The 25,355-nt window shown below is 39.0% G+C and overlaps 1 protein-coding gene across 2 annotated transcripts in view; it reads right to left on the reverse strand.

The window, feature by feature from the left end:
• Positions 1-25,355, reverse strand: part of SLIT3 (slit guidance ligand 3) — a 549,687-nt gene that overhangs the window by 491,767 nt on the left and 32,565 nt on the right. For both annotated transcript variants that reach the window (XM_076349680.1, XM_076349679.1), the window contains exon 4: positions 25,242-25,313. In XM_076349680.1, coding sequence (XP_076205795.1) covers positions 25,242-25,313 — 72 coding nt within the window. The remainder of the gene's footprint in view (positions 1-25,241; positions 25,314-25,355) is intronic.

Consider the following 25,355-nt stretch of genomic DNA (forward strand, 5'->3'; position numbering starts at 1 on the left):
AAGCAAACATTAGGAATGCCAGCACAGGGTAGGGCAAGCTCTCATGTAGCTGTTCCTAAGGGGAAATTCAAAGCCCAGGCTGAGCACACTTTAAAGGAACCCGTTGTGCAGCAGCCCCTTCACACACAAACCAACCCAAAGAGCGGTATAGAAATTCTCTATGCTTGCCTAAGCCTGTTACCTATGAGAGCCTTTCACCATTGTGTTACTGCCTAAATCTTGTCCTGTCAGGTGTTTAATTCTAATTACAACGGTATTTCTGATTTTATAACAAATACCTTGGAAAAGGTGAAGCCATGTATTATTACAATAGAATAAAAATGGTCTGCAAAAAGATCATAAACAAAATCAGCCAAAATCTTGTAAAATGATTTTGTGGACATTGTCCTTGTGACTGCACTGTATTAACAAATATAGATATTCCTCATTTTAAATTAGTGGCTTCTTTAAAATAGAAATAACATCAAGATATGCTATTTGGAAATTGTATTTAAAAGCCAAGCCATTTTTGCAACTGCAACTAACTACATCATGAAGGAATGCCATGTCAGTTTTGTAAATCTGAAGAGTAGACCAGAATTAAAGAAAATATCATTTACATTTTCTCATGACCAAAACCAGTCAAATTTTGATTGTCACACTAAATCCTTTGCCTTGTTCAAACTGGGAACACCACCTGGGACTCACAGCACACCAACTAAAATCTTTGATCTGTCCTCTTCTCTCTTGTTAGAAACACATCCAGCATGCAATCAGCACATGTGCATGCACATGTGCGCACACACATAGCACCAACCACCACCATGCCAATACTGAGGTACACCCAGAGGAAGGAAGGAATCTGGGGTGCAGAGCCAGACAAGATCTGGTCCAGGTTATTTGACCTGGGGCTGCTGGATGAGAAGGCAGCTGTTCAGTCTCTGAAGCATTTTGAACTGGATATTTTATAGCTAATAAGACCTGCAAAGTATTCCGGGAATTCAGAGCACTGGGCAGAATGATGCATAATCATCTAATGCCACAGAACAGATTAGCTCCAGTACTGGATCAGAAGCAATTCTGGATGCGCACAGTGTGGAGTCCAGACTAATAAAACCTCCTGGAAGCTGAAGAACTGTGCAGAGAGGCTCTCTGAGTCATATCAGCTCTGGCAATACCTGCATTGAGTCAAACTTATTAAGTCTGATTAGACACATGCTGACTGTACAGTCAACAATCTCCATACACTGCAACTCCCTCCATCTTCCAGATTACTTTAACCACTACTATGCATGGGAAATATAACTTTGCACATTCTGTTTTGTTAGTCTGCTCCTCAGATCCCCGTAAGTGACCCATAAAAGCTGACGAACCACCAAATACGCACAATAGTTCTCAACGTGTAAGCAATGGGCCTCCAGGAGTCCATACGTCACCTCCAAGGCATCCATGTAAGACCACCACACTAGCACAATATCCTCTCACTAGGCTCAAATGTATGTTCACCTGCGCTTCTGTTGGAAGATGTTTAGGAAGCTGTAAAGGCTAAAAACCTGTATTTTTGTATGCAGGAATTCACTACAGAAGTGAGCTACTGTTTCTTCTGAAACTACTATAAATCACTGGCACACTTTTTGTAACTAAGATTGCTTAGTAAACTGAAAAATTCAGTCTAGGGTATAAGCTTATCTAGAGTTTGATTATGTTTGGATACAATATGGATTCATCCTCTTAAAATCCCTCATCTAGAACCAGGCATATAAGTAGTTCAACTCTTAATCACCTTGTACAGGAATATAGAGTTAAAACTTCAGTGTATGAAGTACTGGGGTATTGCAGGAGCACTTACTTCTATAAAATGTGTAACATTATATATAAGTAATGTTCATAACACCACATATATGCAAAATATCTCTACGCACCACAATAGTTTTGAATGATAGCTTTATATAATAAAACTTCATACTTACTAGATGCGCCCATGAGTTTTTAATAAAAGAAGAGTAACTGCTTCCTTCAATGCTGCAGACAGCAAGGCATGTCAGCATTATTTTGTAAGATATACACCTCAGGTTACTTGTTGACTACTATTCTAGATAGTGCATGACATACTTTATATCTGGCTTGAAAATAAAGATAGGCATGAAACAAACCAAATACAATGATAGGTTACCTCCAAGAAGACAACTAAATATACCTTTAAAAGAAACTGATGAGCTATGCACTGAGAAAGACTCACCTGCTGTTAACAGACTGGTTAGAAGGGCTACTTCTCTGAAACGGTACTAAACTACTTAATGGACAGGAAAAAAAGACACAAGTAGCTTGGAGAGAAAAGCTGCAAAAGAGACCAAGAAATCAGAAAACAAATAACAACATTTTTAAAAAATTAAAAACCAAGAGACTTGCCTATTCTTCCCCAAAGACAGCCAGAGTCTTCCACAGCATTGTCAGGGACTGTAACTTGCAGCTAAAGTCACTCAAGATTTTTACAGGTGCTGGGCTGCAAGTTGGACTCAGGTACATAAAACCAACTATTTTCAACCCTTCCTCTACTTTCTAACCTCTTAACTCTACTTCACAGGAGCAATCTGAATTTGTTACTCAGCTAATATTTAGATATGCCAAAGACTATATGACAAGTATCAACTGCAGTTGGAACTGGAAAGAGTAAGAAGGTCACCATCGGAGGCAAAAAAGGACTTCTATGAGGGCCCAAACTGTTCAGCATACTCACAGGTGACCTGAAAAGTTGGAGGTGTAGGGGATGACAAAATTTGTTGGTGATATGAAGTGAAGGCTGATTACAAATTCCAAAGAGAACTAATGGTATTTAGTGCCCAAATGGCAAAATGATATATATAATTCATTGCAGGTAAAATTTAACAGATATGCAAGGAAACAGATTTTTAAGTTCATGCATACAACGGCAGTGTCCAACCTGAAAATCACTTCCCAGGAAGTAGACCCATGAAAACATCAACTCACTGCTCTGTAGCAATTCATAAAGCAAGTGTTACAAATGATTAGAAGAGTAATGGATAACATTATTATTTCTCTATGTAAATCCATGGTGTATCCTCATGTGGAAGACTGAAAACTTCTGGAATTTCCACCTCAAAAAAGATCCCATAAGGTTCAGAGAAAGATGGCAAGGATGATCAGAGTTACAGAGCAGCTTCCATATTGGAACAACTCAGTAGACAGAGACTCCCCACAAGGAAAACAGCTAAAGGTCTGTACAATTATGAAGCAAGGGAAGGTGATAAGAAACAGTTGTTCTCATCTTTTGTAATACAAGAAAAAACTTGGAAGTATCAAATGTTGTTGATAGTAGCTTCAAAAAACAAACGGAGTTAATTTGCCCTCACAATGTGCAGTTAAATTGTGTAACAACTGATTGTATATCATTAGTTGCTAGTTTATGTGGGTATAGAAGACAAAAAATTAAGAAGAAACATTAAGTAATATTAACTACAAAGACCCAATTGATGATTCAAGTGATCTCTGCCACAATATAATTCACATATTTGTTTTTTCTTCATTTGCTCTTCCTTAGAAAGTTTCAACTGGAGACATGATACTGGCTTACTCATACTTTGGGTCTGAGCTAGTATGGTCATTATCTCCTGGCTTTCGGTATGTTTTTTTCTGTTCAGTTTCATCAGGAAAGACTTTAAACTCAATGCTAGAAATTTTAATTTATACTAAATAATACAAATGTAGATTTTAAGCTCCTATTCAAAGCACTTCTGCAAAGCCTCTTTAGACCGTGAAGTTTGCTTGCTGCACAAATTCAATGTGTTCCCAATGTAAGGCTTAGAAAGACTATTTGAACATCAAGGAGCAAAGGAAAAGATTCATAATTACAGTTGCAATCAAGAGACAGGTATATGCGTACATGTGTATATAGGCATATGTATGTATATCCATATATCTATGTATATAACTCTGTGAACATTACTTCCTTCTCATTTTATTTCAGCCAAAGCCCTTGTGTCCCAACTCTGACACCCTCACATGCCTCCAAGTAAGCTCTTTTGCTCCTCCTAGCTATATTGCATGCCGACTTCTATTCTCACATAATATAAATACATAAACATCTATACTTCACAGCTTTACTGTGTTACAAACTGCATTTTCTTGCTTTATGATTCAGATAGTCTAAAATGCAGATTTATAGAATCTGTGACCTTTAAAAGTCACAAGAAGTATACAGGCAACATTGTCCTCCCGTGTACAATTGTTTTCTTTAGAGCAGCCACATATAGCATCAAACACACTGTTTCAACAAAGGACAAACACTCCCTCTCACCTCCCAAAAATATTTTGCTCATATACATAACAAGTGCCAGTTTCTCCCCTTCCTCCTTCAGCCTACTGCCCATTTGGGGGTTCCTATGTCCTGAAGGCAAAGGGATAGAGGGAAACAACTTCCATGTCAATCATGGACTACCAAGGGCCCTTAAAAAAATAATGGAGAAGTTGTTAACTGTGAAATTCCTACCTTCCTGACTCCAACCAGGCTAATAATATTTCTTCCTCTGTCTGAAGCTGGGATAGGAGAGAAACTTAAGTATTAAGATTCCCCTGACTATTAAAAAACAGAGTAAGAAACAACCACTGGAGCTTGGAAAGACACAATGCTACCAGCCTAGAGGTAGATTGAAAATGTTTATCAGGACCATTCTATGAAATGAATGGAGGAAAAGACCTACGCTTCACATGGGTTATTTTTACTGTTATTATATTTTTGTTTTATTCCTTTTCTTGGCTTCTGGATAACTTCTGGATGAGGAAAGAATCTCAATTTTGATAGGAATATTTTCAAGTTGTTTTCAAGCCAGAGGTCATGTTTTCCTGGAGAAGAAACTTTCTTTGGGGTACTGACTTCAGCTGCATCCCTCATGTTTGCACATTGGAAGGGTCACATCCAGTTCGGGTACCGTTGTCTCATGGAATTCCACTCACAAGAAAAGCAAACAGGAGCTAAATCTAATCTATACCAAAGGCATGATCAGTATAGATGGAAAAGAACGAGATGCATATGGAAGTGCAACTATAACATAGCAAGAAGTTAGACAGCAACTTCCCAGGTCTTTACCCTTTCCACCATGGGAGACAGTTTGCATTATGATAAAATGACTTTTTTTTTATCTGCCACTTCAGCCACATGTGTTAAAGCCTTTAACTTGCTCCACTTGCAACCATTTTAATCTTTTTTCATGAATAATCTAACCAGATTCTTTGCTACTGCAAATTATGCAGGAGAAAGCAATTTCAACAATCCTGCAGCATAATGCTCCTTACATGCAGAATATCCCTTCCTTCTCAAGGCTTGTATCACCATTGGAAGACTTCAGAAAGTTCAGAAGAATTTCAGGGTTCAGAAGTCAAATAAATGGGTAAAAGAACATTTTAAATCTCAGAGACCTATGCATTCCTTATACAATTAATTTGGAAATCTAGAAATTGTTTAATGCAATCACATTCCTTCTTGATATTTTTCAGCTCATGCATCACTATTTCTGTGAGTGAATATAATTTTTTTTAATCTGCAACATAGCACTGGTGGGTTTGAGATATTATTTTTTTAGTGACTGCTCTCACTTATTTACTCACAAGGTGTACAAAGACATGCTTAGTGTGGGTCTGACAGAGTAGCAACATTAACAGATCTCATAAAATAAAATTGTATCCAGTATTTTGAGATGGGGCATTTTCAGCTTCATGCTTTGTTCTCACAGCTGCCGAACAGTTTTCCTCTGAGTAAGAAACAAACCAAGGAAAACCCAAAACCCCTTTTCTGCAAAGTTACAGTGAGGGGATGCTCACTAACTATATGAGAAGTTTCCTTCATGCTCTCTTCAAAGCCCCTGAGAGGCACTCACCACCTTCCCATGGAGTATGTCAACAATAGAAAAGCCCAATGTAAAAGCGATGCAACTGTTATTTATTCAAACTTGGGAAATTGTGCAATTTTCTAAGGCAAATTCATTTCTCATTATGCTACTGACTTGGTTTGAAAATTTTGAATACCATAACATCAGTGGAAGAAGGGGCAGGCGACTCAAGAAGAGTACAGGGATCTCGTTAGGTCGTGCAGAGAGGAAATGAGAAAGGCAAAAGCCCAGCTAGAACGCAATCTGGCCGCTGTCATTAAAGACAACAAAAAAAGTTTTTACAAATATATTAATGACAAGAAGAGAGCCAAGGAGAATCTCCATCCTTTATTGGATGCAGGGGGGAACATTGTCACCGAGGATGAGGAAAAGGCTGAGGGATTCAATGCCTTCTTTGCCTCAGTCTTTAACAGGCAGACCAGTTATCCTCAGGGTACTCGGCCCCCCGAGCTGGAAGACAGGGACGGTGAGCAGGATGAACCCCCCATAATCCAAGAGGAAGCAGTCAATGACCTGCTACGCCACCTGGACGCTCACAAGTCTATGGGGCCAGATGGGATCCACCCGAGGGTGCCGAGAGAGCTGGTGGAGGAGCTCGCCAAGCCGCTCTCCATCATCTATCAGCAGTCCTGGCTAACGGGGGAGGTCCCGGACAACTGGAGGCTTACCAATGTGACGCCCATCTACAAGAAGGGCCGGAAGGAGGATCCGGGGAACTACAGGCCTTTCAGCCTGACCTCGGTGCCGGGGAAGATTATGGAGCGGTTCATCTTGAGGGCGCTCACAAGGCATGAGCAGGACAACCAGGGGATCAGGTCCAGCCAGCATGGATTCATGAGAAGCAGGTCCTGCTTGACCAACCTGATCTCCTTCTATGATCAGGTGACCCGCCTAGCGGATGAGGGAAAGGCTGTGGATGTGGTCTACCTGGACTTCAGCAAGGCCTCTGACACCGTCTCCCACAGCATTCTCCTAGAGAAGCTGGCGGCTCACAGCTTAGACAGGTGGACTCTTCGCTGGGTCAAAAACTGGCTGGATGTCCGGGCCCAGAGAGTTGTGGTGAATGGAGTTCAATCCAGTTGGCGGCCAGTCACGAGCGGTGTTCCCCAGGGCTCAGTTTTGGGGCTGGTCTTGTTCAATATCTTTATTGATGATCTGGATGAGGGGATTGAGTGCACCCTCAGTAAGTTTGCAGATGACACCAAGCTGGGCGGGAGTGTTGATCTGCTCGAGGGTAGGAAGGCTCTGCAGAGGGATCTGGACAGGCTGGATCGATGGGCCCAGGCCAACTGTATGAGGTTCAACAAGGACAAGTGCCGGGTCCTGCACTTTGGCCACAACAACCCCATGCAGCGCTACAGGCTTGGGGAAGAGTGGCTGGAAAGCTGCCTGGCAGAAAAGGACCTGGGGGTGCTGGTTGACAGCCGGCTGAACATGAGCCAGCAGTGTGCCCAGGTGGCCAAGAAGGCCAATGGCCTCCTGGCCTGTATCAGAAATAGTGTGGCCAGCAGGAGCAGGGAAGTGATGGTGGCCCTGTACTCGGCGCTGGTGAGGCAGCACCTCGAATACTGTGTTCAGTTTTGGGCCCCTCCCTACAAGAAGGACGTCAAGGTGCTGGAGCGTGTCCAGAGAAGGGCAACGAGGCTGGTGAGGGGTCTGGAGAACAAGTCTGATGAGGAGCGGCTGAGGGCACTGGGGTTGTTTAGCCTGGAGAAAAGGAGGCTGAGGGGAGACCTCATCGCTCTCTACAACTCCCTGAAAGGAGGTTGTAGCGAGGTGGGGGTCGGTCTCTTCTCCCAAGTAACTAGTGATAGGACGAGAGGAAACGGCCTCAAGTTGCGCCAGGGGAGGTTTAGATTGGACGTGAGGAAAAATGTCTTTACTGAAAGAGTGGTGAAACATTGGAACAGGCTGCCCAGGGCAGTGGTTGAGTCCCCATCCCTGGAGGTATTTAAAAGACGTGTAGATGAGGCGCTTAGGGACATGGTTTAGTGGGCACAGTCGTGTTGGGTTGACGGTTGGACTCGATGATCTTAGAGGTCTCTTCCAACCTTAATGACTCTATGATCAGTAAAACATGTTTCGTGCAAATGGTAAATATTCAAGGCATGAGCAGAAATCACCAAATTTACATGGCGGCTATGGAAGAAAAAAGAAAGGACCTGGCTTCTATTAGAAGATCTCACAACAAAAAGCTCTTATACACATCTTTGCTTTCTATTTAAAATGTCTTGCAGTATTATATGTAGTAATACTCTTCTTGTATATTACTGAACACATTCCACCCAGAAATTTACATTGATACACAGGCTATGACAAACTGCCAGTTGGCTTTTTGAATATAGCAATTATCTAGCTTTAACCCCAGGAACATGTGTGATACTCATTGGCCTCCAAATTCTGTGTCTGCTGTTCTACAAAGCATCGACAGCTTTACTACCAATTCAAAGTACTGCATATTTGTCATGAAATAAGTAGTACTCCATTCCTTTCCACACAAGTTCGACAACTTTCAAATTTGATGTAACATCTATATTCACATTGCTACCTATTATACAACTCATTCTCCAGCAGAAAATCAAAATTACAGTGCTTTTAATTTTTTAAAACAGGTAGTTTTAAGGGAGCAGTCCTGGTACTCCAGCCTTTACTATCCAGAAATTATCCAAGTAACTTTGGGTTCACTCCCCAATTTGGTCATTTATTTTATTTCACACTCAAAACATCTGGGTCTCATTTTTGGCAATAAACAAGCTAGCTTTTTTCTCCTTTGTTATTAAGAGCTCTATGGCATTGTCCTTGGAGAAAAGCCTCAGGGAACATGATGTAGTTGAAGTAGTTTGAGAGTTACTTTAAGGGAGGAGCAGTTGCATCACAAGCTTGGGCGTAACCAAGCAGCAATAAAAATGCATTAATGCATAACAGGAGACAGACAGAAAGACAGGAGTTATTGAACTCTAAGGAGTTACTAAGTTTTCTATTTTAAACAGCACTGACTTGGGAAACAGTAAAGCAGAAGCACAGTCAATTTCATTCAATGGTTTCATCAGAAAATCCTATTAACATCAAGAAATACGTTGTGATCATTAATGTAACTTCTTCCTTTGCTTTGTATCACTTCCTTTTTGTAAGGGAAAACAGTCACGATACAGCACCCATTAAAAAAGTCAACCTTGTCCATTACTTTCTGTCAGCACCTCTTTATATTACTACGCTAGGAAATAAAGCCAGATGATATATAATGGCATTTCTGTAAGGTTGCTACAAGGAAGCACACTACAACCATATTACAGGATTATGGTGTGGAATAAATGAACTTTATTTACATGACATATTAGTACAGAAGCTTTTCCAAGAACTGAGACAGACACCACTGCATGTCTCTAAGGGACTTTTTTGAAGGAAAAGTGTTTACAATAGTCACAACTTTGACATCCCTTATTACAAACATAGCAGACTGGGTGGTCCTGGTTCACATTTTCAAAGCTGTCAGAAGTAATAACCTTTATTAGTAACTTTTCATTAGACTGAAAAAGATTATCTACCCTCTATCAGAAACAGACTACATTTCTTTGTACAAAGCAGCAGCATATGAACTGGTAGCTCTATAATACCTTTTAGTTTTCAATATAAGAATCCCTTTTTTTTTTTTTTTATGATCTCTTCATATGAAAAGATCTCACATTAAGATAGAGGACAGAGCCACTATACAGTATACGGTTAAACCACGACAGCGTTATACACAGATTTCCTCTGGCTAGGAACAAACTAGTAACATTGCCAAAAAAAGTATGAGGAACAGGTTTAAATTTCAACACGAAGAAACAAAAAAGGTCTAATAACATTCATGTATGCATTAAAGACTGAGATCAACGCCCTATATCATACAGAAATGGACAGAAGTGTTAGTACCAACTTAATTGAAGAAGGGACTAGAGAATCTTAAGTATCAGAGAGTGCTTATTAATGACAATATCAACAGCAAGAAAATCCTGTAAATCCAGAAGTAGCAAGCAAAAGTCCATGGACAATCTCTTAACTCAGTAGCATATTTATAAAACCAGTTACATTCATGCAGGATGGCAGTTAATATCTGCCTTTCTCAGCATTTAACATAGAAGAATTTACAATTTCTATTAACTATCATTCAAATAAATCCAAAAAAGCTTGATCAAGAAACCCTCAAACATAAAGATCCTCTCTACAGAAGCTGTCTGTTTCTCAGTTTCTGTAATGCTCTTAGTAAGTTCTCTTATTTCAAATATAGAAAAAATTTAGGAATTCACACAAAGTCTTCCAATTTTTGTATTTTCAAAACCCTAATACAGAATGAGAAAAAACATTCTCATTATTACTCCACAGGCTATGTGAAAACAATAGGACTTTATCCAAGGAACATAAAAGAATCTATTGCAGTATCCCTAAGTGTTCACCACTTTTAATACTTCATCAGTTTTTGTAAAACCAGCAAAATAGACATGGTTAAACCATTTTCTTACACCAGAGAATAATCTCTCCAGGTCAGAGCTGAAGCCCTATGAAGAAAGCAAGAAGTAAATTTTAGTGTGTACATCTCCAAGCCATGTTGCCCCTGCTGACAAGTCTTAAAAGTTTATATTAATCAAACTAACCATTTCCAGAAGTCAGAAATAGCTGTGAATAATTAGCAAGAAAACTTGCAAGTAGAACTATTATTGCAGTTTTTACCAGAAGAAATAGAACTCTGTTCCTATTTGATCTGTTTTAATAACTCCATACCAGCCCAGCTCACCACGCCTCTCCATATATAGTAAAGAATGCTTCTGTGGCAATGTGTTACTCCTTCCTCCCTGGGGCTGTATGCCAAGCAGAACCATTAAAAAAGGAAGACTAGCAGAATCATCTCCTGCCTGAAATCAAACTGGATGCGTAACAAAGGATGCATCCTCCAAAGCCAACAGAATGAATATAAGGAAATAATTAAGTGGGACAAACAGCACACTGTACACTGGACAAATTTGAGAATGAAAATGCAGCTCTTGTGACTGCTTTATCACAAGCCGGTGGGAATTACCTGTCACGACTCAAAGGACAGGATTCACTAGGAAGCCACAAGGGGTAACCAGCCACAAAAATCCACCATTATTAAAGAGGTTCTTATATAAAAATTGAGCACACCCAATTTCTGTGATAATTACCTCTGATCCACTTCCACTTTCCCAGCAAGTTATCAAATGCAGGGGCTCAGGTTTTTCTGAAGTGCTTCAGTACCTAGCAGTTCCCATTTCTCTCTTGTATTCCTAATATATTGCATCATACCTATCCCACTCAGAGTTAAAGACAAAAATTTAAATGTATACATAATATCCATAACATCTGCACGAATGCTAGAACCTTCTCTTCTTCTTGTGATCCTCATACTGTAACACCTTGAGACAAAGAGAAAGATCTGGAGAAGAGATCATCTCCAAGCAACTGAGAACACAGTACTAACATAAAGTTAACTATAAGCCAACACGAATTAGTTTGTTCTGTTCTATATGGAAGGCTGCAGCTACAGGTGAGCTCCAGTCCAATGGACACAGTTAAAATGGAGTTGTGCCAGAGGAAAAGCAAGGTCAAGACTGTACTGGTCTGACCAATGACAGAAAGGCTTCAAGACCTACATGTTCATATATTCTCCAAGAAAGAACTAAAAGATGTTAAGTACTTTGAATTCATCATCAGTGTTTCACTCGGGAACAGGATTATTTAAGGATTGCTGTGCTTGACAGCACGAAATTCAGCCAATAACACTTACGGTATTTCTAAGATGGCAAGCAGTATAATCCTTCTAATATGAAGAAGCTCAAAGAAGAAAAACCCTTTTGATAAAATTATTTAAGCTAAACAAAGTTCATCCAAATTATTCCAGACCAGAGATGCAGCAATTCTTACCCAATAGTAACACAGACCTTTAAGTGTTTCCTACAGATCCTGGAGAAATGACTGCTAAATCCTTAAGTGCTTTGCTTAAGCAAATACTCCCATAAATCTTCATCAAGTATAAAAAACTGCTAAAATCAAACAAACAAGCCACAGAAAAGAATAATGTTTAAAACCTCTGATGTAATGTTCAATGCTGATCAGCTATTCCAACTGAATTATGATTACATTGTAGTGGAAGTGTCATTATTCCATTTGCTTTGCAACCATCGCTTTCAGGAGCTTAAGAATCCTGTGGTTACAGAACTCCTTGTCTACATAAATGAGACCCAAATTTGTTTTTCCATGAGTTCTTATGGGTCAGTGACCTACTATGAAAATGTTTTTGATGAAACCAGGCTCGTTTATTATCATATTGTTAAAATAAACCTCTTTGTTTTGTAGCCCTGGTCAGATGTACTAATGCAAACCAAAACCAATTCACTGAAGCATGCATCCTGCTTTCTTGCTAGCTGCCCTTTGCCTCTCTTGCACTTTTCCTGTGTTTGGATTCCTCCTGTGCAGACCTATTGACAGAGCTGCTAATGGCTTCCTTCAGAAAAGAGGTGCCAATTTTTTTTTTTTTTTTAAATGTTTACAAAAGAAATAAAAGGTTCACTCTTGCATCAGCAATAACAAAAAAAGTTTGGCTGTCCAGCAATGGCTGAGTAGTATGTAACTATATAATTACATGCTACAGACAGACATAGTAAACTATGAAATTTGAGGATATTAGTGCCCTCTAGGAGTCCACAGTACACAAATACAGTTATCGGGAGTTATCATTTTCCCAAATGCATATACCCAATTAAAAGATATAACCACTACACATCTACAAATCTAGACATCTTCAAAAAAATCATTGTAAGTGGTTGCTCATAACTACTTTATTCACTGAATTGTCCCCAAAGGGTAAGAAAGTGACAGCTACTGTATCATTTAAAAATTTATTCCAACAACAGTCCCATAAAAATAAATACATAAAGAAACATAGTTCTTGTTCACTTGGCTTACGGACAAGAGAGAGTGGGAGGGATTAATCTTTGAACTAGTTTATCACTATTACAGGCTTAAGAAATTTTTTGCTAAATAAAGATGGTCCAGTATAAACACAAATTTTTCAGGAAAGGTATACACCTGTGTTAAGCAGCAGGTAGTGCAGAGGACTCACAAACCATCTGTTGATCAAGGCATACACTTGTCCCTTTTTACCTGTTCTTTCCATTTTATCTCCAGATTGCGAGCACAAGATCTAGCTCATGCAAGGTATTTATCAATAGTACAAGGCAAAGGATGAAATTTCTACCGTTTAAGTATGTTTGTGCCACTCACATCAACTACAGTTCCAAAAAAAGTGTCTTTCAAAGACACACACGTTATCAAACCTACTGTTGATATGGAGCAAGTTTTACCAAGTTGACCGTGGATTTCTTTCCTGAATTAATCTGCAACTGCTTTTTCAGTCCTGAAACTTCAAGCGCAGCAATCAGAATTTTGTTGCAAACTGACAGTTTATCATATTTTTAATAGCGTAATAGAAAAGGACAAGGAAATTTTTACTTTTTCTCAAATGATCATAAGAAATATAAACTATTTCCAAGCATATAACCTGTATGCGTGTCAAACAATGGCTCATCTGTGTACAAAGACAATTACACATATTTCAATGCCTGAAATAATGCTTGATTAATTTCAGTAAAAGCTAAAAGTTATATGCTTTAAAATAAGGAAAAAACCCAACATGAAGATCCAAATTGCAGATGCCTCTCATCCGAGGTAATACCATGATCAGAGTACATTACAAGGCTAAGCACTACTGTTTTTCAAATACGCAATGCCGACAGAATGACAAAGTGTGCCTCCAAAAAAGCCCCAAACACATTTTTTCATGTTAAAGCTTTTCTTACTCTTCTACAAGAGTCATGTTTCCAGTGACGTTTCTAAAAATTATCTGACCTTTTCACAATTTGGCTTAAACTACTTAAATACTTTGAAATAGAAATGCAGCCAGCTTTATTAAGACACTAAACAGGAGACTGACTTTATGCATAGGCAAAATGCAGACTGGGTACCTCTCAGAATTACTAGGTTTGGCTTGTACAGGTTGTTTCATGCTTATTATTTTTTCCACCACAGTCTTACTACACTAGTGATCTATACGTACACTTGAACAACTGTGCCTCCAAAAAAAACCCAAACAAACCCACCAAAAAACCCCACCAAGATCTACCTGTAAGTCCCTATTGACATGAGAAGGTAAACACTAATTAATCTTGAGATACTGAGACATGGACATTACAGAAGTGTGTATATATATTGCACGCTCACTATGTTGTACAACTATATAATATCAAGTTCTAACCTTGGATATAATATATATTCTTAGGATTTTAGTAGCTTGCCCCAAAACCACTTTCTATTTTGCCTTTCTGAAAAATAGCGTGAATTCTTTTGTTTCAAAGTTATACTGATACCTCAGCCCTGTGGTACATCTTTTGAAGAAAATTCAGTAAGTTCTTATGAATAACTACTGACCTAACCTGTGGCTACAGTTTTTGTTACACAAATACATTTTTTTGAACATGCATTGTCCTGTCTTGCACTTGGGACCAGACAGCTTTCCAGAGTTGCAAGAAGTTGCACTTGCATCTAAAGCGGCCAACTGCTAGTTGTTAGAAAGCTTTAATGGACCAAGACCATAGCAATCAACATCACACCTAGCTGGACTACGCTGTAACAGTTAACAGCAAGAGATTCTCAAGGAAAGGCTAAAGCTGAAAGTTACAATAGATATGAAATCAGCAAAATTCAAAAGGAAGTTAATGTATTTTGGACTTCAAAAATGTTAAGATGATCTTAAAGCTTAAGGACACTTCATTTTGGGATGTGCATTTACTACTCACGCTACATATGAAAGATGATTTATCATTACTGGACAGTATCGTTCTACCATAGACAAAACAAAGTAACATTTTTCTGAAAATTTAATATAAATGATGGAGTACATTATTCACTATATGAACTGGGTATCTGCATGAAATAGGCCATACTTGAGTATTTTCTTCTGTCCTTAACTGTTGTGAGAAGCATGACTCTATATGGAAATGTATGTACTGGAGATCTTATGACATTCCTTTCCAACAAGAACAACTTTTTGGACTAATGGTTGCAAATTTCCCTCCCCCCTCAACAATTTTATATTGACTGTATATTTGAATTGTGGGAACAGCAAAGAGACTTCTTTAAAAATAATTAAAAAAAAAATCTTTCCTGACCATATCTAGTATATCATTTACACAAATGACTAACGTTTCTCTAAATTACTGGCAGTTAAGTAGCGTAAGAAAAATAAATTTCAGTGAAATCTTCCAGAGTAGCCAGTGTACAGTATTGACAGATAAGTGAAGTATGTGAGCCGTATCTTGGGAACATTTATTTTGGCTGTTTGAGCCAAGAGCAGCACATAAAGCTGAATCAAAAGCAATACAAAATTAATGAGCTTCCTTCTTTCCTTCTAAGAATTAATAAAGGTGAGCTGTCAGCTTGAGCCAAGACGTGACTCAGTAAGATACAGCACTTACATTCCTCCCCAATGATTTACTGAAGTGTACTATTCACACTCAAGCTGTCAATATATATTTTACTTTTTTATTTTTTATTTCTAGGCACACAAACCCCATATATATATATACCAAGAACTACTACGTTCTTGCTACTGTTTTTGTCCTGTGTGATTCCAAATGTAAACTGAGGTATCAACCACACAGCTAAGTAATCCACCATTTGCATCTTTTACAGCAGTTTCCGTCATATCTCATGAATAAAATTTGTACCTATTATTTTATTTTCTCATTATCATTCACATTTCTCAGGGAAGCTACTGATTTTGCCTGGGTTTTTGTTAAGCAAGTCTTATAGGAAACAGGGATTCCTTACTGATGACTTGACAGCACTCTTTTAAAGTCAGATATCCATCGTGAGCTTCTTAGTGGGGTGAAGGGCAGCTGGAAGTCCATCAAATACCTCTGCTCTAGCCATGAAAAAGCAGTGGAACTTTCTGAAGTGTCTCAACCCTCTTCACAAAAAGGACAGTATATCCCTAATACCTAAATTATAGGCAGCCAGTTCAGTAGAAGCAGAATAAGATTTGGAAAAGATGATAAGCAGTTTACTCCTCTACCAGTGTCCTGGTTTTGGCTGGGGTAGAGTTAATTTCCTTCCTAGTAGCTGGTACAGTGCTGTGTTTTGGATTTAGGATGAGAACAATGTTGACAACACACTGATGTTTTAGTTGTTGCTGAGCAGTGCTTACACTAGTCAAGGACTTTTCAGCTTCCCATGCTCTACCGACTGAGCAGGCTGGAGGTGCACAAGAAGCTGGGAGGGGGCACAGCCAGGACAGCTGACCCCAACTGGCCAAAGGGATGTTCCATACCATGTGACGTCATGCTCAGTACAGAAACTGGGGAAAGCTGGCCGGGGGGGCCGCTGCTCGGGGACTGGCTGGGCATCGGTCGGCGGGTGGTGAGCAATTGCATCGTGCATCACTTGCTTTGGATATTCTTTTATTATTATTGTTATTACTATTACTATTTTATTTTATTTCAGTTATTAAACTGTTCTTATCTCAAGCCACAAGTTTTCTCACTTTTACTCTTCTGATTCTCTCCCCCATCCCACTGGGATGGGGGGGGCGGTGGCGCACGGAAGCAAGCGGCTGTGTGGTGCTCAGTTGCCAGCTGAGGTTAAACCACGACAACCGGCTTTGCTAGCTTTCAACCTTTTTCAGCTAGACTTCTTAGCTGGATGAAGATTTTGCATATTTAGTGGCCCTCAATGGATCTCTCTTTCACAAACATAGACAGCCTTCTGATGATCATCTGTGAACTTCTATGTTAGTCTTTTATGAGCTCCAACATTTTAGGATTTCCCTAGCCCCCTTCCCCTCCCCATCTCCTTGTTCTTCAACCCTGAATTGCATCTACTGTATTATTTCACAGTCACTCAATCTCATAAAGTGTTTCTACAATTCCTTAGAGTGGGCATTTGGACTAAAACTGCCCATGAAGCAGTTTTCTGGAAGGCTATATAAGGGTGATGAGAGATGGAGTGGCTTGGGTTTCAGTCACTCTGCTAACAGAATTAATCCTTATCATGCAGGTTATTTTACAGATAACTCCAACAGCACGAGAAGCAAATTCACACAAATTGCTCTTTAAGAAGGAAGGGACAAGGCTTTAAGTCTTGGCTCATAGTTTAGTCAGTCAAATGAGTCAAGCCAGTTCCAAAATGTTTTGTCTGGCTGGAAATGATACCTATGGTTTGGAGTACTGGTGAATCTATCTACCAGTAACTGGAAAGATTTAATGGAGAGCACCAAGATTATATTCAGAGAAGAGACCATCAGCTCCAAGAATGAGTCATAAACATCCCAGGTTTAAGGTTACCCAGCCAACGAGCATACAGAGACAACTCCTTCCCCTTGGAATAAAGGAAAAGCATTGGTGAAGACTAGCTACACACAAAAGACAGCAGAACAGCTCTGTGGTAAGACATTGGCTGTGTGGGGAACAGCAAATCACCCTGTTTTTACAATACATGAAAAGATGGCACAAGGTAGGAGATCACAGCACTCAGACTAGCACTGCATGGTGCAGTAAGCATGGTGGAATAATGATTACATGATTACATGGTGGAATAATGTTACATCCAGTTGGCGGCCGGTCACGAGCGGTGTTCCCTAGGGCTCAGTTTTGGGGCCAGTCTTGTTTAATATCTTTATTGATGATCTGGATGAGGGGATTGAGTGCACCCTCAGTAAGTTTGCAGATGACACCAAGCTGGGCGGGAGTGTTGATCTGCTCGAGGGTAGGAAGGCTCTGCAGAGGGATCTGGACAGGCTGGATCGATGGGCCCAGGCCAACTGTATGAGGTTCAACAAGGACAAGTGCCGGGTCCTGCACTTTGGCCACAACAACCCCATGCAGCGCTACAGGCTTGGGGAAGAGTGGCTGGAAAGCTACCTGTCAGAAAAGGACCTGGGGGTGTTGGTCGACAGCCGGCTGAACATGAGCCAGCAGTGTGCCCAGGCGGCCAAGAAGGCCAATGGCATCCTGGCCTGTATCAGAAATAGCGTGGCCAGCAGGAGCAGGGAAGTGATCGTGCCCCTGTACTCGGCACTGGTGAGGCAGCACCTCAAATACTGTGTTCAGTTTTGGGCCCCTCCCTACAAGAAGGACGTTGAGGTGCTGGAGCGTGTCCAGAGAAGGGCAACGAGGCTGGTGAGGGGTCTGGAGAACAAGTCTGATGAGGAGCGGCTGAGGGAACTGGGACTATTCAGCCTGGAGAAAAGGAGGCTGAGGGGAGACCTCATCGCTCTCTACAACTACCTGAAAGGAGGTTGTAGCGAGGTGGGTGTTGGTCTTTTCTCCGAAGTAACAAGCGATAGGACGAGAGGAAATGGCCTCAAGTTGCGCCAGGGGAGGTTTAGATTGGACGTGAGGAAAAATGTCTTTACTGAAAGAGTGGTGAAACATTGGAACAGGCTGCCCAGGGAAGTGGTGGAGTCCCCATCCCTGGAGGTATTTAAAAGACGTGTAGATGAGGCGCTTAGGGACATGGTTTAGTGGGCATGGTGGTGTTGGGTTGACGGTTGGACTCGATGATCTTAGAGGTCTTTTCCAACCTCAATGATTCTATGATTCTATGATTCTATGAGAGAGCAGAAGCAATGACAGAGACCAGTAAAACCTGTAGTAATTCAAGCCCGGAAAAGAAACTCAAGAAGCACCTCTCGAGCAGATGCCCGAAGAACTGCATGATACCACAGGAAGATACAACCTATCACTGTGATGAATTTGCACACAGCCTCAACACATGAACACTTAGGGAGTCAACATTTTTCTGCATGTGGACATTAGAAACCAAGAGCTTTTGCTTGGCTTCTGCCACACATGATGAACTAGAATTCCAACACAGCTCTCACGATGTCACTTTGGGACAGCCATTCTCTGAGACTAAGATAAAAAGTAGAGACGGGGAGTATGATTTCCTGTACTCTGTAGAAAGAGTAAGTGCATAGTCCTCCAGAATACAAACGACAGAGAAGATTTAGTCTTCCTCTAGACTTCTGGTCCTGAGTCAGAAGCAGGATCAAGCTGTGGAACTCTTTTTGTGCAATAAGTTGATGAAGGAACTTGTGAACTTAGCTGCTATATGAGGGTGTTGCTGCTACTCTATTGCTATCAGGGTCAGAAAATTATGCAGATGAAGTACTCATAATAATGTGGTCCTCACTTAAGCAGTAAGAACTACATTATGGACACTTGAAAGGGAAGACCCACACTCCAGAACAACACAATTCTTGAAGAAAAGTAGTAAGGCTGTACCCATGCAAGTTAAACCAAATAGTCACTCGAAATAAATTCATAATTTTCCCATGTATTTTTCAGAGAAACTGTCTGACAGGAAAGCCTTGGGCCAAACCCCAAACTGGAGAGTAAAAAGGAATGGAAGTGACTCAAATAATACTAGGAAGATTCTGCAGTACAGCATGCTCCATTCTCCATGATTGTCCTGTTGGCATCCAGGAATAAAACCAATAGCGCCCCTTCAGATACTCACACCCAAAACATTCTAGCTCATCACATTGGAATTCTCACAATGTAAACAGTCACACAGACACTCATTTGAAAGGCAATGCTAAACTTTTCTTGAAAATGCAAGGTAAGAGAGACTGCTTTTTCAGATGTTGACTTTAGGATTCCTTTTTTTTTTTAAACTGGAATAATTTCTCAGAAGATATGGGGACAACCATTATTAACAATATTAATTAAATATTAACCAACATCAATAAACAGTACTTGAACTTGCAGTCATCACCCAATGCAGCAAGGAGCTTCATATCACTAGCTCACAGATGCAGGCAGCGCAAGAACTAAGTACTAGTCTATTCTTCAAACCAGGAGAACAAGAACATACCTGAAAGCATTACAAACTGAGTTTCAGGTTTTTTATATTCTTTGCCAGCTCCTGCGAAGAGTTGGTTAAGTTTAGAACTGGTCTCTGTTCGAAACTGGTTTCCCCCATTTACAAAAGATTACACCACTGATACACAGGCTGTGATCTGGGATTAGAGAGCACAGGTTCATTTTACCTTATTGATGGTGGGTTGTTGCAGCAGTAATTCTTCCCAGTATGAAAGATTAACTCAAGTTTTTACATACGCTACACCCAGTTCCTCAGGAGTCAATGGGGGATGCTATTGTCTTTGGTATGAATGTAAAGAAATCCATCCCTCCCAAATGCAAAGACACCATAGCTTCAAGATGCCTCTAGCTGCCCCAGTTTACCATTCACACCCTCCTTAGAGGGGAAAGGCCAAGTGTAAAGAGCTGTTTTGGAAGCAGAATACAGGCAAAAGGTTATCGTTTCTCACTCCTAAAGCACCACCTGTTCCTGGGGAGTTTGGTAGCAACCCTGGTACTACACCAACTTAGGTGTGGTAGTTTGAGAAGGAAGAGGGAAGTATGCAAGTAATAAAATTGATTAAATACCAGACCACAGCTCTAAATCCATTTTAGTCTGTCTTTGTTCTCCAGCATTTCCAGATAAGCATTTTATGATCACTGATTTCCAATTAGATATGTTATCCATAATGTCATAGGGAAATGGAGACACAAAACAATAAAGCTTTTTTCTGAAAGGTTACATTCAAACTCTTACATGTTTACAAATCCATATGGCTTCATAAGTAAGTGTAGCGTATGCAGTTCCAGAGAAACATCTAAACTGCACACACTGCAAACCTTGTATAAACTATAGATTTGTTCATGCTGCCAAAGATTTGCAATAAGCTTTTGTTTACAACAGCAAAGAACTGTCCAATGCTTTTATTGTTTTGCCCGCTACTCTGAAGCACTTAGCAATCCTTCCACTCAGCATGTTAATTATGGAAGATGCTTTTTGTATTACATGATTTATTTAAAGCCTGTTCAATCTCAATTTCTGAAATCCAGACTGTGAAGCATCACATAACAATTTATTCTTCTCCTTCGCATCTTTGGTCACTAATAGCAATTTTACAGTACACTATGCCAAATAAACACACTTTAATACCTTAGTCAAGCATTTAGGAAGCTGCTTACAAAGACTCAATGCACAGTATCATCTCTGCAGTTAAAGGTCAAATACAATTTCCATTTTGACCTCTGTCTTAGCACGCACAAAACCAAAACCATACATGTATACACTAGGGTTAAAATCTGGATTCTAGCTTTTTTTTTTTAAGCTAATTATTTTTCCCAACTTTGAAAATATTTGATTTGGCCATACTTATACATTTCCCCCCCCCCCCCTTTAAACAACAAAAACACATTTTTAGTGTTTTCAGATGTTGAGATCTTTTATGCTAGCTAAGGACACTAATTTGAGTAGAAAGAACCAGCCATCAGCCAAAGTCCGGTCTTTTGAAGATAATACAGCTACATGACAATTTCTGGCAGTTGGCCGTGGAAAAGTCAGGATCGGTTGGTGTCTTATATCCTGCCTCATTTTTCACATAAATGTGTGATGTGATATACATCTGGCTCTGGAAGAAGTTTCAGTTCACCTTTTAGGCCCACCAGTATGCCTCTTCTTGATCCTCTTTGCATATGAAATTTCATAATCATTTTATCTTACAATCATACACTGCGTTAATAGCAAAGCATACAGCTGAAATGCTAAAATCCAAAATAAATTTGGGTATAATGCATTGTGCCAGTATAGCACTGTGTTTGTATGGGCATATGCACGCTACTTCAATCCACAGAAAACACAAGCAGGAAAGAGGATCAAAGTCAGACCTTTTACGGTTAACTGTTAGGAAAAAACTGCATAAGGGAACTAGAAAAAGAACGACAGTTTCTGAAACCTACCGTACACCAGCGGGCACAGGTGTTCTTCTAAAATTGTTACCCTGCTACTGGCCAGGAGGGCAGACTATCAACATTTGCAACTGGCGCTTTCAAGTTTCAGCAGAACATTTCCACAGCTTTTTAAACACTTATTGAACATATGCCTATATCTGCCCTGCAAAGTCTATCATTCAACATCAATTAGCAGTATTTTTTGGAAAGCAGCACTTCGGAGCCAAAGGAAAGGCAATAGCTAGAGAAGCCTGAGAGAAGCTACCAAGCCTGGGAGGAGACATACTGAAGTCGTTCTAGCACCTCAGACACACAAGTCACATTGACACGTAGGCTCTACAAGCTTCATAGTTTCTCCACTTCAGTATTACACTGCACAAGAGCACTGTTGGTTTGTCTGAGGCTCAATGACAGTGCAACAAGTAGGAGGTAGTAAGCTGTATGCATCAATTGTATCTATTAATGTTGTCTCTTTATGGTCAGCTACCTCACCACTAATCTTTATGTTTTGGAATAAAACTATAGAAACTTATTGGAATAAAACCACTAGAAACAGAGTTCTGGTTTTCCACTATGGTGAGTGCCACTGGATATTCTCAAGAATTCTGAATCTTAGGACTCAGCAGAAGAACTTATACTAAAACCACTGAATTTTGCTAAGAGGCAATGGTTAAAATTCCTGTGTATTTGGGAAGCTGAGTAAAAATATGCCAAAGAAAGAAGTGGCTTCTACCTTCCACATCACTTCATTTCTCAACTTTGCACTGTGTCATTTTAACATACCTTGCATTATGTGCTTCCTTCAACTGAGACTGCCAGCCTTTATTAAGCTAATATACAATTTTGACAATATCCTGCCCTATATCTAAATAATGCCTTTAGATGCTCCATTGGTATTGTGAGCATTAATCTCCCACAAAAAAAACCAAAAACAAAAACACACAAAAAACCAAACCATCAGAGTAAAATCCAAATAACTAGAGATCCATCATCATGGTGTTTTTGGCAGCAGTGGCTAACAGCTTTACAGACATTTTATTTAAGATTACTTAGACTGTTATACAGGACATTTCAAAGAAAATTCTGCTAATTTACTCAGTTAATAATGATGGATTTGCTTCAATATCCAGACAAGTGAAAATATATTGAGCCAAAATAATTTTCACTTAAGGTTATGCCCTTTGAATGATTACCATGGGCAGGGAATGGAACAATACACTTCCACTGTTACTTTGAATGAAAGACCTTTATATATGGTATTTTGCCAGGAATAGAAATTACTCCTGTTTTTTAAAGTCTGACCCAACGCAGCTGCTTTGTTTAAAAAGTAGTTAATGATTACTTTTGCATCCACTTCAATAGATCAAAAAAGAACATTATTCTGAAATCGAAGCAATATAAGCAATTTTTATTTGTTATTTGAAAGAAATTAAATGGAAAAAAGCCTTTTTTTTTTAAAATTCAACCATCATACTTTCTTCATTAACATTTTGCAATATAATAAAATATTAATAAAATAGCTTTAATATTACCTAAAATGTTGCAATTTAGCCTTTATAAGTCATGCCAAACTTTCCACAGTTCATTCTCCAAAGCCTACTGACTCATAGCAAAAAAATCAGATTTATAGTTTTGTCCTAAAAATGATTTAAGCTAAAATACCAAAAAGTTGCAAGTTTCCAGGCCTCCCTTTCATACTACATTCATTTAGGAAATATTTTAATGACAGGCAATCCTAAAAGAGAAGCAGAGATGCAGTATATTTAACAGGCCAAGTTAAGAGTTTGCACAGGGAAAAAAAAGCAAGACTTTCAAACATCACATACTTAGACACTGTTAAAGGTATCATATTTCCAAACTTCTGGTTTCACAAAATACATTATTTTTATTTGCTAACAGAGCAGGGTCTACAGAAAAACAACACATTAAGACGACTCTTGAGTATCATTTCTGGTTACTAATAGCTAGTCCTTCTCCCAGATTTTTTTTTCAAAACTCATTTCATAGTTTAATTAGATCTATCTTTATCTAGAGATATGAGAAAGATTTATATATACACACACACATATATATATAAAGTGAGCTTAAAACTAGGACTTAGTAGTCAGGATACTGACTCTCAAAGATGAGCTATAATGTGAACAAACTGTTTTCTACAGTGTCAGGCTATACTTAATTTTGGAAAATTAAGCTGGTTATTATTTTTTACTGCCCAAGAAATGTGAAATAAATCAGCTATGGCAAAACTCTTGTCCTGAAAGCGCTTTCTAATTGAATATAGGTACCAGGAACTGAAAAAATGGGTTATAATCAGAATTTAAAACTCATCTCCCTTATTGCCATAAATGCAGCTTTGTAATTCAAGACAAAAATCCTGAGTAAATTCATTTTAAAAATTCAACGCACTAGTTAAACAACTTAAAGGCAAATCTAATCCTGAGATCATCTGAAACAGTTTTAGTACAGCATATGCTCAATATTCCAGACTTCTCTTGAACAATTGCTAGTGGGAACTTAACTCTTGAAAGCTGCTTTAGAAAACATCAATTAGAAAATACCGAGTCCTACAACACATGCCTTGCGGATAACCAAATTAACAATCAAGCATAAAGAAACCTGCTTCTCCATTTAACAAACAGGCATCCCAAACCAGCATGCGATTTTGTTCTAGTCACCTACCTCTAACAAAGAGTAATTCCCACAAGTATTTCAGTGTTACAGAGATTTTGTCCTGCTCCCATCATAAGCAGACAAAATTAACCTAGCTTCATGATAATGCTAAACAATACACCCAACTAAGAGTAGCAATTGGATATAGCATTACTTTTGTACTTTTTGATATTTAAGTTTATACTCTTGCAGGACCAGTAGTTTTCTATAGATCGGATTCTGAATTAAGAGACCTCTTATATTCACCTTTTTAAATAAAATAAATTTAATTGCTATCAAAAGCTGAGGAAATCTACAGTCTTTTCTCCACTAAGTCTAGCATGATACCCCGGAATCCACTGGTATGAGCGGCATTATGCAACTTGAAAGGAAATGAAGCTAATTAGAAAAATAACGCTAAAGGCAGTTTTACAAATACTGTGGTTCTCAAAGGAGACAATTGCAACTTCCATTAGCATAGATTTTTTTTAATATATATATAAATATACACACAATATATATAGTAATACAAAATTATTATAAACAAATCTTTCTTCACCTACATATCAATTTTAAGAGTTGCCCAGATAATGTCCTTTTGATAATGTTCTTAAGATTCTGGTGGCACCGACAGTTCTATTTTCTTGGCAAGCAGTTGTACATTTTATTTCAAGTATTAGCTATAATGCAATATAAATTCAACTGTGTCTAAAAGCATACTTTAATTTATGCAGGTACCCATCTCTCTCTTTTTCTTAAGGGAATATAATTTTGTAATCATGAAATATTATGAATGACCATTAACAGTGAGGTAGAAAAACTATAGGTTTTCCATAGGTATATAAATAGAGATACTTACAGCCGTTCAAGTTGTTTTAGATCCTGAAATGCTCCACGTTCTATCACACTAATCTGATTTTCTTCCAAGTGTCTGCAATGCCAGAAATACCAGTTAATTTTTAGACAACAGAAT

This window comes from Aptenodytes patagonicus, chromosome 12 (genome assembly GCF_965638725.1).
Source record: "Aptenodytes patagonicus chromosome 12, bAptPat1.pri.cur, whole genome shotgun sequence".
Taxonomy (NCBI): domain Eukaryota; kingdom Metazoa; phylum Chordata; class Aves; order Sphenisciformes; family Spheniscidae; genus Aptenodytes; species Aptenodytes patagonicus.